The 14936-nt window shown below is 54.9% G+C and overlaps 3 protein-coding genes across 3 annotated transcripts in view; 1 reads left to right on the top strand and 2 right to left on the bottom strand.

Annotated features, from left to right (window-relative positions):
* PYY (peptide YY) overlaps positions 1 to 7481 on the bottom strand; it is a 41021-nt gene extending 33540 nt beyond the window's left edge. The window contains exon 1 of the mRNA XM_055336007.1: positions 7365 to 7481. The gene's annotated coding sequence lies outside the window, so the exon portion shown is untranslated. The remainder of the gene's footprint in view (positions 1 to 7364) is intronic.
* On the top strand, positions 5582 to 10560 carry NAGS (N-acetylglutamate synthase). Its single transcript, XM_055335976.1, has 7 exons — positions 5582 to 6105; positions 6692 to 6966; positions 7077 to 7290; positions 7556 to 7736; positions 8070 to 8241; positions 8337 to 8519; positions 9129 to 10560. The coding sequence occupies exons 1-7, from the start codon at positions 5671 to 5673 to the stop codon at positions 9280 to 9282; spliced, it is 1614 nt and encodes a 537-aa protein (XP_055191951.1). The 5' UTR covers positions 5582 to 5670; the 3' UTR covers positions 9283 to 10560.
* Positions 10561 to 10691: 131 nt separating this feature from the next.
* On the bottom strand, positions 10692 to 14455 carry TMEM101 (transmembrane protein 101). The gene is made up of 4 exons (XM_055335989.1): positions 14249 to 14455; positions 13765 to 13945; positions 12483 to 12629; positions 10692 to 11699 (listed from the first exon to the last, which is right to left on the bottom strand). Exons 1-4 carry the CDS (start codon positions 14383 to 14385, stop codon positions 11391 to 11393), a joined length of 774 nt encoding a protein of 257 aa, XP_055191964.1. The 5' UTR covers positions 14386 to 14455; the 3' UTR covers positions 10692 to 11390.
* Between the last annotated feature and the right edge of the window lie 481 nt (positions 14456 to 14936).

Raw genomic sequence — 14936 nt, 5'->3', positions numbered from 1 at the left:
GAAGGTCTCTATCAGACACTAACAGGTCTGCAGCATAGCCCTCACACTGCTGCTAGCTCCCTCCTTTTAAAACACTCCCAGGGCAGCAGCCAGAGGAAGAGGCAGAGAGAAGGGAGTCCCCTGCTGGACAAGAGGCTCATGGCAATACCGAAATTCTTAAATCCATAAATTATATATTTGTGGAGTATTTACTGTTTCACATATTCATGCCTTGCAGGAAAACTACTCATGGAAGGTACGCCTGGGTGACTCAGTGGTTGAGTGTCTACCTTCAGTTCAGGGCCTGATCCTGGAGTTCCGAGATCGAGTCCAGCATCGGGCTCCCTGCATGGAGCCTGCTTCTCCCTCTGCCTCTGTCTCTGCCTCTCTCTCTCTGTCTCTCATGAATAAATAAATAAAATCTTTTTTTAAAAAACTATTCATGGAAGAAGCAAACTCGCTTTTATTGAGTGTTTGCATGTCAGACTGGTACCTGCCACCTATGGGGAGTTCATTGAATTTTCTCATTTGTCCGATCATACACAGCAGTGGGTAGATAGTATAATAAATCCCCTGTACCCATTGCCTAGCTTCAACAAATATCAACTCCTGACTCATAGTGAGCCTAATTGCATCTGTTTCCCCACACTGCTTTCTGCCCTCCAGGGTTATTTTGAAGCAAATGCAAGACATCTTATCATTTCATCTATAAATATTCAGCATGCACCCTAGAGTACACGGAATAATTTTAAAAACACCACACACAATCATAGCATACCTAAAAAATAACATATCAAATATCCCTTGTGCTCAAATTTTTCCAATTGTCTAATTTTTTAAGGTTTGTTTGATTCAGAATCCAAATAAGGATTAAAAGAGACTTTTTAAAAGATTTTATTTATTTATTTATTTGGCAGAGAGAGAGAGAGCAAGGAGCAGGGGCAGAGGGAGAGGAAGCAGCAGGCTCCCTGCTCAGTGGAAAGTCTGCTGAGCAGGGAGCCCTGGCATGGGGCCCTATCCCAGAACCCTGAGATCATGACCTGAGCCGAAAGTAGATGCTTAACTGACTGAGCCACCCAGGCACCCCTAAAAGACATATATACTTTTGAAGCTACGCAATGGGTACAGAGGATTTATTATACTATCTACCCACTGCTGTGTATGATCGGACAAATGAGAAAATTCAATGAACTCCCATAGGTGGCAGTTACCAGTCTGACATGCAAACACTCAATAAAAGCAAGTTTGCTTCTTCCATGAATATATACTTTCAGGGGCACCTGGGTGGCTCAGTCAGTTAAGCCACTGACTCTTGATTTTGGCTCAGGTCATGATCTCAGGTTTGGGGGATTGCCCCCCCTCCCCGTGAGGCTCCGTACTAAGCACAGAATCTGCTTGAGATCCTCTCTCTCCCTCTCCCTTTTTCCTGGCTTGCACTCCCTCTCTCCCTCTCTAAAATACATATATACATACATGCATCTTTTTGGGGCACCTCACTGGCTCAGTCAGTAGAGCATGTGAATCTTGATCTCAGGGTTGCATAGAGATTACTTAAAATCTTTTTTTAAAAAATACACCTTTTCACCTAATTCCACCCTTCTCTCTCCTCCTCTTTTCCTTATAATTTATTTGTTGAAGAAACCAGGTTACTTGTCCTATAGTTTCCCACGGTGTGGGTTTTGCTGACTGCATGCCCATGGAGAGCTCTTCATCTTCACTATGATGCAATGAGATTAAGTTTTATTCTCTTTCCCCCTTTATATGGGTGAGAAAATGGGAGCTCAGAGAAGTTAAATGCCTTGGCCAAACCTCTTTAGTCAAGGAAGTGGCAGAGCCAGGCCTCCTGACCTCCAGGCAGGGAAAATGGGACTACATCCTCAGGGTGCCCTGATCACCGCCTGGCACATGGTGTGTGCTCACAAAACTTTATAATCTCCCACTGGGCTCTTCCTCCTCACAGATGAGGAGGGCCACCTCGGGGCTGTCTGAGTAGTCGTAGGACCAACCCCACGACAGGGTCTACAGAGCCAGTCTTCCCTTTCCATAGGGCCCTACCTCTTTCTTGCTGTTTTCTCTTCATTCAGTCATTCATTCATTCAGTAAATGTTTACTGGCCACTTCTCCCATGCCAGACACCATTATGGCATGTGAATGAGTGTGGCTCTGGGCCTCTGTACATGGGTAGATGGGTATGATCTTAGGATGTATGTCTGCTTCTAATTCTGTATGTTGTGTGTGTGTGCATGTGTGTGGATGTGCACACAGAAGTCTGTGTATATTCGTGTCTCCAGATCTGAGTGCCCCCGTTGTCATCACTGACAACAGCTGGGTGTGTATTTGTGTGTTCTCAGTACCTGTTCATGTATATGCTGAGTCACTGAGCATGTAAATGTGCACAATTATGCATGCCAATGTGTGTCTGAGTGGACCCGTGTCTCTCTGCAGACCTGTTGTGTCTATACATGTGTATCTCTCCATGTGTACATCGTGTGACTTTGGATGGTGTGGGAATCCATGTATTCTGTGTATCTCTGTACACCCGTCCGTCTACACATCTGTGTTTCTGCGTGCATCTTCATGGATGGTGTGGGTTGCTACGTTTGTGTACTCTGTGTGTGTGTGTGTGTGTGTGTGTGTGTGTGTGTGTGTATCTCTTTGCTCAGGTGCTGTGACGGGAACTGTCAGCTGTCACCCCTGGACCGTCACCTCCATGCCCACCTGTCCTGAGTGGCAGCCAAGGAGGGCTCTAATAGGAGGGAAAGCCCTGGCCCTTCAAACCAGCTCCTGTGCTCAAGGCTGAAGCCCATGCTAAGCGGAAATATCTGGAGGGGTTGGAAGGTTACGTCTGTTCTCAGCATCTCCATGACCCAGGGCCCGGTGAAAAGACAGGAGCCCGATTCTGGGCAAACTGACAGCAAGCTTTGCTCTGAAAAACAAAACGACAGCTTGCTTCAGAGGGGAACAAAGAAAATTCGAGCTGGAACCACAGACTGACAACAATACTATAGCCCCTCAATTCAGAGATATGGGGTCAGGTGGGGGTGCTGACCTCACACCCACACTCATCTCCTCTGTGAAGCACTGCCAGCTCTCCAACCACAGGCTGGCCTTTCCCCCCAGGAGAGGCAGTGGGGACACAGTGGCCCTGGGGTCACTGAGTCTGGAGTTAATCATTTACTCAGGGTATTCCTGGGCCCATTGGCTGCGTGGGGACACGGCCCCCTGGGCTAAAGCCCAAAGCAGTGGGAAGCAGCTCCCCAGCTGGTGTCACCAGCCCAGGGGAAATGGGGCTGATGCTCTTGGCTTCTGAAAAGGGTGGGCCCTTGGTCTGTGGAGGGAGAAGTCAGCCCTGCCCTCACACAGGCCCCGAGTTGGCAGGAGGCAGGACTTAGCCACAGCTGTGGGGAGAGGGCCTGGAAGGGGCCTGCATTTGGGAGAGGAGTGAAGAGAGGCCAGGGCTGGGGCGGATAGACCCCCTGAGCTCAGAGGGGCCAGGGAAGGTGGGAGCTCGGATGAGGGGCTGGGACCCCCTCCTCTGGTAGATTCTGGGAAGTGCAGGCAAGAAGGGCGTGGGCAGCCCTATCCTGGAAAAAGAAGGCCCTAGAGGTGACCCCGCAGAGTAGGGGGTACACTCTTCCTGCTTTACTCTCTAATGGAACCCAGGATTTCTAAAAAGGAAAATGGAAAAGTCAGTGGCGGAGGTCACAGAGGTCAGCTCCCCCGCCCTCTGCCAGGAGTCTTCTGCCTGGGAGGGTGCATGCGTGCACGTGCTGTGGTTCTTGCAGGGGATCCCCGGAAGGGGTTGCAATCCTCACCCAGCATCCTCTGGGATACTCAGGAGAGAAGCAGCTCAGGCCACCACTCGCCATTTAGGCAGAGTCCTCGGGGTCCTTCCTCCCCGCACAGGGAGCATAGAACTTTACAGAAGGAAGAAAAGAGCAGTGGTGAGAACTCAAGATACCTAGCATCTGGCCATGACACTAACAGCTATGTGACCTTGGCTGAGTCACTGCTTTTCCTCTACCGCGACACAAGTTGAGACTCCAGCACAGTGTACCCAAGCACAGGATGTGTACAAGTGATAGCATACAGGGTGCTTTTAGGCAGTGAGCAGATACAGTACCAAATAACAATGAATCACATCCAGTGAAAGTTTTCAGGTCCTTTTCATTTTTTTTAAAGATTATTTATTAATGAGAGACACAGAGATAGGCAGAAGGAGAAGCAGATTCCCTGCAGGGAGCCTGATGTGAGACTCGATCCCACGACCCTGGGATCATGGCCTGAGCCAAAGGCAGACGCTCAACCACTGAGCCACCCAGGTGCTTTTCAAATTGTGTTTAAGAACATACATTTGGGGGCACCCGGGAGGCTCAGTAGTTGAGTCTGTCTTCAGCTCAGGTCATGATCCTGGGGTCCTGGGATCAAGTTTCATATCAGGCTCCCCGGAGGGAGCCTGCTTCTCCCTCTGCCTATGTCTCTGCCTCTGTCTCTGTCTCTCATGAATAAATAAATAAAATCTTTTTTAAAAAATGGGAATAATAATTCTCATCCTGGCCTCATCGTGAGGATTAAATGAGTTACTATATGTGAAGGGCTCTGCACAGTGCCTGGCATTCTCCATGTATCAAGAGAAAGCCTCCCAGGGTGCTAGGGTAGCTCTGACATTGGGCCCTTACTGGCCTTATGTGTTACCAAGAGACCAGGCAACACTACCTAACTGGAATTTAATAACAGTTTGTTCTGGATTTATTCTTAAGGCTTTCTTCTGTTTATAGCAAGTGATATTGGTCTTCCAGTTATAATCTTGATAGGGATAAACTTTAAATTTGAAAACTTTAATACTAATAACGGGGATTTACCCTCTGGTTCCCTTCCCATTGGATGGATCTAAACACTGGTCTTGGTAGAAAGGAGCATACATTTTGGGAAAGGAAGGAAAAGGGACACTGAAGCTGTCCTCACAGCACTTTATAGTCTGGTATATAGCTTATGGCCTAGTTTCAAATAAGGTAAAATAAAATAAAATAAAATAAAATAAAATAAAATAAAATAAAAATAAAATAAAAATAAAATAAAATAAAATAAGGGGTGATTTGTGAATATGACAGAATTCTTCAAAGTGGTACCCAGTGTCTGGAGCTTGGCAAACCCTGGTAACCTCATGATTCCAATCTTTGCGTTCAGATGATAGGAGGGAGGCATCCCCGCCCTCCAGTAGAGTTGGCCCGCCTCCACCCTCCTTCCACTTTTCCCCACCTCTCCTTCCAGTCTCCTCCCTCAGTCCCGATAACCTTAACCGTCACTTGCTCACCCCTCTTGACCTCCTCAAACTCCCCTTTAATCATCCAGAACCTTAGAGACCCTCAAAGCCACCCTGGGTCCCCTGGGCCCTTCCTGGAACCGGCCTTGGCAGCAGATTAAAGACGCCCCGCACCCCTTATCTCTGCCTCGTGACCCGCGCGCGCTAGTGGGTTCCGTCCCCCTTCCCCAGGGGCGGGGATACTGTTGACCCCGCCCCCTGACCCAAGGCGTGACCCTCCTCAAATGCACCCGGAGGCACTCAGGGCCCCCAGTTCGCGGCCCGCCCCGGCTGGTCCGGCCCCGCCTTGCAGCAGGTTAAGAGCCCCCCCAGGACCCGGAGCTCGGGACAGAAGCGCACTCGTGGGGGGGCCAGCCCGTCTGGTTGTCATGGCGACGGCGCGGTTGGCCTGGGCCCTGCGGGCCACCTCTGCGGGAGGAAGGCTGCGCGGTCCCCGAAGCACCGGGGACGCCCGGAGACTGAGCGGCAGCACACGACGGCGGGCGGCCAGGGGCGCCAGCCCGGGGCGCCGGCTCAGCACCGCCTGGGCGCCCGCCCAGCCGGTACGAGAAGGGACCGAGGGCGCCGAGGACGACACCCACGCGCCTGCCGCGGAGGAGCCGGAGTGGCCGCCGCCCCCCGCGCCCCCGGTCCCCCCCGAGCCCCTCGAGCCCCCCGGGCCCCCGGCAGGCCGCTCGCTGGTGCAGCGGGACATCCAGGCCTTTCTGAACCAGTGCGGAGCCAGCCCCGGGGAGGCGCGCCACTGGCTCACGCAGTTCCAGACCTGCTACCACTCCGCGGACAAGCCCTTCGCCGTCATCGAGGTGAGCGGAGCTGGGCGCCGGCCGTGTCACGGCGAGGGGATGCACGGGGGCTGTACGGTTGTACGGCGACGTGTCGCCAGCCATGGGGGGACCGGCTGCGGACTCCGCGCAGCGGAAGCGGGAAAAGGTGAGACGGGGCCCGGACGAGTGCCGGGACTGGGTGAGGCTGCGCACTGCTCCAGTAGTCTCCCGCCCAGCCCAGGCGAGGAGACTGGGGACCCTAATCCGCCAAGTGTGATGCGCTGGAGAAGTCCCCACCACCACCACGGACGCAGTTAGGGGTTCCGATGGCAAGTGGGGAACCTAGACAGGAGCCGCCTGGCTCACCCCTCCCCCCAAGGAGTCCTAGAGTCCAAGGTCGCAGGGAGGCACAGAGGGAGGAACAACAGTGTGAGATAAGGGGATGGCAAGACCCAATGGGGCAAAGGGCGGAGCAGGTGGGCGCCGGTAGCCAGAAATGGAGCCTGACTGTTCCTGGGGAGGGGAGGTGCAGCGACAGGGCCCTGTGGGCCAGGCTGCAGGAGCAAGCGGTTGTGGCAGGAGTCAGGGCCACTGAGGCCCCTTCTGAACGCTCATTCCCGTGCAGGTGGACGAGGAGGTACTCAAGTGCAGTCGGGCCGTATCCAGCCTGGCCTTCGCCCTGGCATTCCTGCAGCGCATGGACATGAAGCCACTGGTAGTCCTCGGGCTGCCGGCTCCCACCGCGCCCTCCGGCTGCCTTTCCTTCTGGGAGGCCAAGGCACAACTTGCCCAGCACTGCAAGGTGCTGGTGGATGAGCTGCGGCACAACGCTGCCACTGCCGTGCCTTTTTTTGGTGGTGGGTCGGTGCTGGGAGCTGCTGAGCCAGCCCCTCATGCCAGGTTAGTGCCGCCCACCCTGGCCCCGTCCTTAGACCTCACTAAGCTGCCCGCCCTGCCCCAGCCGGGCAGGCCTGGAGGGGGCCGTCTTGAGCATCACATCTGGCCCACAGCTACGGTGGCATCGTCTCAGTGGAGACCGACCTGCTACAGTGGTGCCTGGAGTCGGGCAGCATTCCCATCTTGTGCCCCATCGGGGAGACGACCGCACGCCGTTCGGTGCTCCTCGACTCGCTGGAGGTGACCGCGGCTCTAGCCAAGGCGCTGCAGCCTACCAAAATCATCTTCCTCAATACCACCGGAGGCCTGCACGATGGCACTCAAAAGGTGTGTCCCCTCCTTCTGGGTCCCACTCCTATGACTCTGTGCCTAGCTGAGCCCCTCTCATGCCCCCTGCTCACCTTCCAGAGGGCTTCAGTCATTCTCTAGCCGGGTGGGTCGGGAATGGCGTGGTGCCGGATCAGAACACTCCCTGGCCGAGGAGGACTCCGGGAGGAAGTGCGGGTAGAGGGTCGGAAAGGGTCGGGGAGGGCAGGGGCAGAGTCCGTAGCCAGCTGCAGGCCAGAGGCTCACCCCCTGGCCCTGGACATAGGTCCTGAGTAATGTGAACCTGCCCGCTGATCTGGACCTGGTGACCAATGCCGAGTGGGTGAGCACCAAGGAACGGCAGCAGATGCGGCTCATTGTGGACGTGCTCAGCCGCCTGCCCCACCACTCCTCGGCCGTCATCACCTCCGCCAGCACGCTGCTCACCGAGCTCTTCAGCAACAAGGGTGAGGGCCGCGCCTGGGGGCGGGGTGGGGGGGTGGAGACCCGGCTCGGTGGTAGGTGGGTCTAGGGGAAGTAGGTGGGACTACAGGCGATGGACCGAAGTTGAGGGACAACAAACAGCCAGCGGAAAGCATCTCACTTTGTGAAAATCATGTACATATCTATGCAGACCACAGAAATCACTTCATTGTGTAGGTCTTCCAAAGAGGGTCACTGTCCCACCGGCCCCTGTTCTCTCTGGACACCCCCCCGCCCCCACCAGGCAGGGCAAAGGCAGGAGCGGACGGGACCTGGCTCTTGGTCCCTTCCTCCTCCATCCTCCACCCCACCCCCAGGGTCCGGGACCCTGTTCAAGAACGCCGAGCGGATGCTGCGGGTGCGAAGCCTAGACAGCCTGGACCAGGGCCGCCTAGTGAACCTGGTCAACGCCAGCTTCGGCAAGAAGCTCCGGGATGACTACTTGGCTTCGCTGCGCCCCCGGCTGCACTCAGTCTACGTCTCTGAGGGGTGAGCCTGCGGGCCCCAGGCAGGGACCGAGGGGCAGAGCTGGGCACCTGGGGGCCAAGGAGAGGTCCCAGCCTGCCTCTCCCCTGCTGCGCCAGGTACAACGCGGCCGCCATTCTGACCACAGAGCCCGTCCTGGGGGGCACCCCGTATCTAGACAAATTTGTGGTGAGCTCCAGCCGCCAGGGCCAAGGCTCTGGCCAGATGCTGTGGGAGTGCCTGCGGCGGGACCTGCAGACGCTTTTCTGGCGCTCCCGGGTCACTAACCCCATCAATCCCTGGTAGGTCCCGCCCCTCGGGGCTCTGGGCTGCCCACCCCACCCCCACCCCTCGCCAACCCCCACCCCCCTTCACAGCCACGCCTCAGGGAGCAGACCACACAGGGAGCCTGAGATTTCCCCAGAAGCAGAGCACACTTAAAAGCCCTGGGCCCCACAGCGGTGGATTCCTTGAAGACACTCCCCAACTCTCCCAGAGTCCAGAGAAATCCTGACCTTCCAGGCTCTATTCCACCCTCCAGAGTTGCCGAGCTCTGGCCCCCAGCCCACTGCATGTCTAGTTTCCCTCTGCAACTATCCCCTCACCCAGGTCTGTGGGGACCAAGAGGTGAACAAGAACCCCTCCCCTGGATGCACAGACAAGACTGGAGAGAGCGAAGGACGTCCTCAGTCTAACCTTCCTAGCTTTGGGACTCTGGCAAGTCAACTAACTTCTCTGAGCTTTAGCTGCTTCTCTGTGAAAAGAGCATTAATACTACCAGGCTCTTGGCTGCTGCTGTACGGATGAAACCAGATAATAGTAGGGTGCCTCGCATGTAGGAGGTCCTCAAAATAACCAGTGAATAATGAGCACTGGCCTTGCCCTAAAGGCACCCCCCCTTCTGCCACCAGGTACTTCAAACACAGTGATGGCAGCTTCTCCAACAAGCAGTGGATCTTCTTCTGGTTTGGTCTGGCCGATATCCGGGACTCTTACGAGCTGGTCAACCATGCCAAGGGACTGCCGGACTCCTTCTGCAAGCCAGCTTCTGACCCAGGCAGCTGACCCTCACCACCAACCTGCAGGCCCTGGGACAACCAGGTGAACCAAAAGCCATGCCTGCTGGAGGAGCTCCCAAGCAGCCACAGGCTGGACCAGGCTTGATGGCTAAGTGATCTGCAGAGGAGGAAGCAACCCCTACTCTACTCTGTCCAGAGGGGGATGCCCAAATGGGCACAAGCACAGGAAGAAGGGTGTGCCAAGACACACCCCCACCCCCCATCACTGGCTCCAAAGCTATAACCAGATGGCCTTCAATTTTCAGTCTAGGGATTTGGGAGGTGAGGGTGGGGGGCTGGCCTTCTAGGGCTCTACTCAGGGCTAACCTTAAAGGTGGGCCAGTTTCTGTGGTCTCTGTGCTGTTTCAAGGCTCCCTTGCTCAAAAGACCACCCCCCATTTGCTTGATATTCCACCACGTATTTTAATTCCTTCGGGTCTTACAACTTTTCAGGAGGCCTTGATTAAAACACAAATACTTGTCTGAGAGTCAGCTCACACTTAAGAAGAAATGAGCAGTGCCCTTCTGGGAGCAAGATCTTGAGGGCTGGAGAACCAGGGGACTCCTAGAGGGAAGAGAAGAGCTAAAAGAGATGGGAGTGCCCCAAAGATGTATGTTGTCACTGTCTCCCTCACCTAGGTGTCAGCAGCCCCCGGAGGGGCTCCCCTCCATCCCCCAGTCAGACCAATAGCAATTCCAGCTCTTTCCAACCCAGACCCAGACTTGGATGTTTCCCTCTAGACCCCACTGGAAGCTGTCACCATCTGCGGGAACAGAATATCTCAGCAGGTGGGAGTCCAAAGCCAGAGATTTCGTTTCGCATTTTTGACTCCCACCATGTGCCATGCCCATACTGCCTGCTGGGCTATTTTCAATCAGGAGGTACATGGACAAGTAGGGAGAGGACCACCATGGCACAGCAGAGCCACACCAGAACAGACCCATGAGCAGCCTCTGACTTCCTCAGGAGAGGGGTGACACAGCTGTGCGTGGGCATTAGACAGGTCCGACCTGGAATCCAGCTGTGGCTGTGGCTGTATTTGCTATGTGGCTTGAAGTAAGCTGCTCGCCTTCTCTGAGCTTCCATTTCCTCATCTGTAAGATGTAAAACCCTCACAGTGAACACTTAACATTAGTTCTCCCCACTAGCTGCCCTCACCAAAGGTTTCTTCCAAAAAATCAGGAGGAGAAAAGGGGAGAAAAAGGCTAAGACACAGGAACTGGGGACAGATCAAAAGCAAACTATAGGGAGGATCCTGACTAGAGAGCCAAAGGCCTGTGGGAACTCCCAGAACAGGGCAGAGGTCATGGGAGGACTGAAGTAGGCCTTAACTAGATGTGGTCTTTCAAGAACCCAAGATCAATCCCAGCCAATGGCAACGCGCCTTGTGGGGAGAACAGAGAAGCAAAGCCAAATGTCTATAAAATGTTTATTTTTGGAGGACTGTGTGGTCTGGTGTTTGGGAGGGCACTCACCCCAACCAGGCCAACCATAGTGCTAGAAACAGAATGCAGGAGGCCGGGGAGTTAGCCGCTGCCTGCCAGACCCCTGCACACCCCAGACTGGGGCCTGCTCAGCTCTCAAGCTGGGGCAACAGGCTAGAGCTGTTTCGGCCCCCAGCATGCCCTGAGAACTCACATGACTTCTGTAGTGCCTGGCCCCTCAGCTTCTTTTGGCCCAATCCACATGTCAACACACATACTCACTCCCAGTCTCCAGAAAGCACTGCAGAGCCTAGCTGACTCGTCAGGCTCAAAAAGGAACTTTTCACATTTGCTCACTTTTGGTTCATGGTCTTCCTTCCTCTGTACCCCCACCCAAGCCCTGTCTTATTACTCCCTTCTCTGAAACAGGAGACCCAGGAACCAGCTGGCCTTGGGTCCCTAATAACAAATGGGAAAAAACCCTGGAAGGCATCTTCATGAGGCCTCCCACCACCCCCAAGGGCCGAGCCCAGACACCGGGGAAGAGACCTGCCTCCTACCAACACATACACACAGCAGAGAACCAAACCAACAGAGCAGAAAGCATAAAGAAACAACTGGGCCAGCAAGGAGGAAGGCAGGGTGGCCCTGGGTGACCCCCTGCACCCATCTCAGTCCTCGCCATGCCACTCAGCCATCAGTGGCCAGGATGACAGCAGCCCCGAAGATGCCCACGCTCTCTCCAAGGAGCTTCATCTGGTTCCAGAACTCAACGCGCCGTGTGTTGTGCCAGTAGGCGACATTGCCATCAATGAGCAGCATGACCGGGGGCAGCAGTATAGCCAGGATCTGGGCAGCCAGGGTCACGTAGTAGCCTGACAGGAAGGCCAGGGCCAGGACGCCATACAGAACGAAGAACAGCTGGATCATCAGCTCCCCTCCTGGGAGATGGTTCAGATATGCCAGCCGGTCCTCCTTGCTGTGCTGCAGTGAGTAGGCCTAGAGACACACCATCCTCTAAGTCTCTCCAGCAGGCTGAGAGGAGCCGGTCTGGGGATGGCTGCCCTGGAGATGGCACCTGCAAGTCAGCCTCTGCAAGGTGGGCTTCTGACTCCCATCTCAGACTTGGGGGCTCTCTGAAAATAGGGCCTGCATCTCTCCCACAGACTAAGGAGCTCATGAGGCTAAGGCCTGTCTTTCCTCACCTTCTAGGCTCAGAAGGAAGTGTGTCTCCACAGCCAGACTAGGGCTCTCACCTCTGAATACAGAACTGCACATGGGATACGATGCCCAGTAACGAATATGAAGCCAGGTGACCTGGAGCCTGTCCAGGTCCCCATCCACACTGGCTCCCTCTAGGTCCTCCACGAGGTAGTACCATAACTGGCTACCCTAGACAACCCCCACAACTCTAAGTGGTAGATCCCCATCTGGGGTCTGAACCCCACCAAACCTCTCCTTTGTCCCCTCTCCCATTCCTCTGGGGGCTAGAGCCATGAGATGACCAGTCCACTCTGTTCTTCTCTCAGGCTTGGGACTGAATGGTCAATCCAACTTCTTTTCTCCCTGGTGGCAATAATGTTGGGAGAAGGAACTCTCAAGCAGGTCTCAGGAGACTGAAGGGCCCTTGAGGCCCCAAAACTGGCTGAGGAAACCCCAGGAGGTAGACCATCAGGAAGCACGTGCAAGGCCTTATTCTGCCCACCTCCCTGGGTGCTGCCAAGCATGGGCTCAAACCTCATTCCCAAGCAAGCACTTCCAGCCAACGGCCCCCCAACCTACCACGCAGATGAGGTAGATGCCCAGGAACACCTGGCCGGTGGACTGGAGGGAGCGGCTGCGGGGTTTCTGGCGGTACAGCTCCCCAGCGCCGCTGGCCAGCACAAGAAAGCCGCCGATGATAGCAACTGTGCGCGAGTACATACGGACCTGGACCGAGGTAAGGGGACCCCAGTCAGGAACTGCAGCCACATTTCTCCTGGCTGTCCAGAGCAAAGAACAGCCCATCTCTACACATCCCATTCCACCTGATGAACCCTCTTACCATTTCCAAGTGTGGTAAACAGGTACAGCAGAGATAGATAATTTTTATCAGAAGTGGAGACTGAGGCTCAGAGAGATTAATAAAATTGTCCCATGTCCTACAGAAAGTGGCAGAACCCAGATACCAAGAGTTGCCCCCTCTGTACCCCAGGTGTACAGACTTAAATCCCAATGTTCTTTCTGCTATATAAGACAAGAGTCTGTCCCATAAAAAACAAACAAAACAAACAAACAAAAAAAAAACACATTAATCTCATTGTCCTGTAGCTGTTCACTCATCTGCCTCCCCTACTGGACTGACAGTCCATTCCTTGAGGGCAGTGCCTTTGTTGAGGATTATCTACAAGCTTGCAGTGCCTGCCATAAGTTCTGGCACTTTCAGGTTTAAATGCTCCACTAGGGATCCCTGGATGGCGCAGCAGTTGGCGCATGCCTTTGGCCTGGGGCGCGGTCCTAGAGACCCGGGATCAAGTCCTGTGTCGGGCTCCCTGCGTGGAGCCTGCTTCTCCCTGTGCCTGTGTCTCTGCCTCTCTGTCTCTCTCTGTGTGACTATCATGAATAAATAAATAAAATCTTTAAAAAATAATAATAAAAAATAAATGCTCCACTAAATTAAATTTCGTAAAATTGGATGGTTGAAACCGGTACTCTCCAAGGTCCCTTTTGCCCTATAATCTGACATTACTAAACTAATGGTTTAAAGGGTTCTGGGAACTAGTGACCCAGGTACTAGTCTCACCTGCAAGGCTGACTGTGGTGTGACTTTGAGAAAGTCTCTTTCTCATCTTCGGACCTCAGTTTTCCCACTCTGAAAGGCAGTCTTGTGTGGTCTCTAAGGTCCTTTCATTCTTGCAGTCTGGAATAATCTCCGCAAGCCTGGGGGTTCTGCATTCCCAGGCTTCACACTATGCACCTGGCTAGCGCCATGCATTACCCAACTGCCCGGGGCCCGGGGCCCGGGGCACTGGCCTGGGGCTCCTCATCCCCTTACCAAAGTCCCGCCTTGGGCCGAGGTGCTCACCTTCAGCCAGTCCCCGTAGTGAACGTAGCCCCCGATGTAGGCGGCGTAGGTGCTAATGGCCAGCTGGAGTGCGGCCCCCAGGGCGAACCAGCGGCGCTTCACCCCAAAGGACATGAAGCTGGCGCACAGCACGGCCGCCCCCAAGTCGAAGTACAGGTAGGGTACTGGGATGTCGGGCTTCCTGCGAGCCGGAGAGGGGAAGAAGCAACGAGGACAGAGTGAAGCGGGAGAAGAGCCTTGCGACGACCCCTTGAGTTCCCACAAGCTCCACTGCTCCCCCGAACCGGACGCCCTTCCACGGCCAGGATCCCTGCACTACGCTCGATGCCCACCTTGCCCCAGACCAGAACCCCTAAAAAGCCCGAGGTCCCAACTCTTCCCCAGCCCAAGGGCCCCAACTTCTTCCCCACCTCATCGCACCCCCGTTCTTGGGACTGGCCGTACCGCCCCCCACCGCACTCGGCGGCCGCGTGGGCCCGCTCACCGGCGCGCTTCGGCCCTCTCAGCGTACAGCATGAGCTGGCTGAAGCAGCCCCAGAAGGGGCAGCGTGTGAGCAACACCGAACCCAGCTGCATGATCAGCTGCAGCATCCACCGTCGAGAACCCATCTTCGACGCCATCTTGGGGAAGGGCAGTCCGCTGCGGCGTCACCCCCGACGGGGAGACCGGCGCGGGGAGGCGACACGCAACTTCCGGCTCTCGCGGAGCGGCGGGGGTGGGAGTTGGGAGCAGTATCTTTCCCTCCCGACGGGAAACCATGCTCTCGCTCTCTAGTTCCGGACCGGAGCAGGTGTTCCCTCTGCGGATTTCGACCCTTCCCTCTGCTCATGGCGGCTTAAGGATCCTTCCTCTTGGCTGCAAAATTGAAAACTAGACTAGAGGAAGGAACAGTGGGTTCAGCTTACCAGAACCATGGGCAATAACCTGATGCAATGAAGCTTACTAGTCTTTGCATGCTGCTAGACCTGGGCTCCAGGCTTCAATCCAACCCTAAGGTTCTTTGGGCATGTCCCTACACTTTCCAATTCCATCTGTAAAACGAAGAGGACATTTACCTTACAGTGTTGTTATGAGATTTAAATGTGGCTGTGTTGGTACCAGCTCATAGTAGGGGGTAGATAAATGGTGTACACAGACACAACCCCTCTACCTCTGTTTTCAGAGTAAGGCG

Source organism: Nyctereutes procyonoides, unplaced genomic scaffold (genome assembly GCF_905146905.1).
Source record: "Nyctereutes procyonoides isolate TBG_1078 unplaced genomic scaffold, NYPRO_anot_genome, whole genome shotgun sequence".
Classification (NCBI taxonomy): Eukaryota; Metazoa; Chordata; class Mammalia; order Carnivora; family Canidae; genus Nyctereutes; species Nyctereutes procyonoides.
This window is presented reverse-complemented; position numbering and strand designations above follow the sequence as displayed.

What these genes read in the sequence shown, in the direction of transcription:
- TMEM101 (XM_055335989.1), bottom strand. Translation starts at nt 14,385, where the DNA reads ATGGCGTCGAAGATGGGTTCTCGACGGTGGATGCTGCAGCTGATCATG. An exon ending in GAGAGGGCCGAAGCGCGCCG is followed by an intron (nt 13,946 to 14,248) that starts GTGAGCGGGCCC and finishes TCCGGCTCGCAG; the next exon opens with GAAGCCCGACATCCCAGTAC. An exon ending in ACTACGGGGACTGGCTGAAG is followed by an intron (nt 12,630 to 13,764) that starts GTGAGCACCTCG and finishes ACCTCGGTCCAG; the next exon opens with GTCCGTATGTACTCGCGCAC.
- NAGS (XM_055335976.1), top strand. Translation starts at nt 5,671, where the DNA reads ATGGCGACGGCGCGGTTGGCCTGGGCCCTGCGGGCCACCTCTGCGGGA. An exon ending in AGCCCTTCGCCGTCATCGAG is followed by an intron (nt 6,106 to 6,691) that starts GTGAGCGGAGCT and finishes ATTCCCGTGCAG; the next exon opens with GTGGACGAGGAGGTACTCAA. An exon ending in CGAGCTCTTCAGCAACAAGG is followed by an intron (nt 7,737 to 8,069) that starts GTGAGGGCCGCG and finishes CCCCACCCCCAG; the next exon opens with GGTCCGGGACCCTGTTCAAG.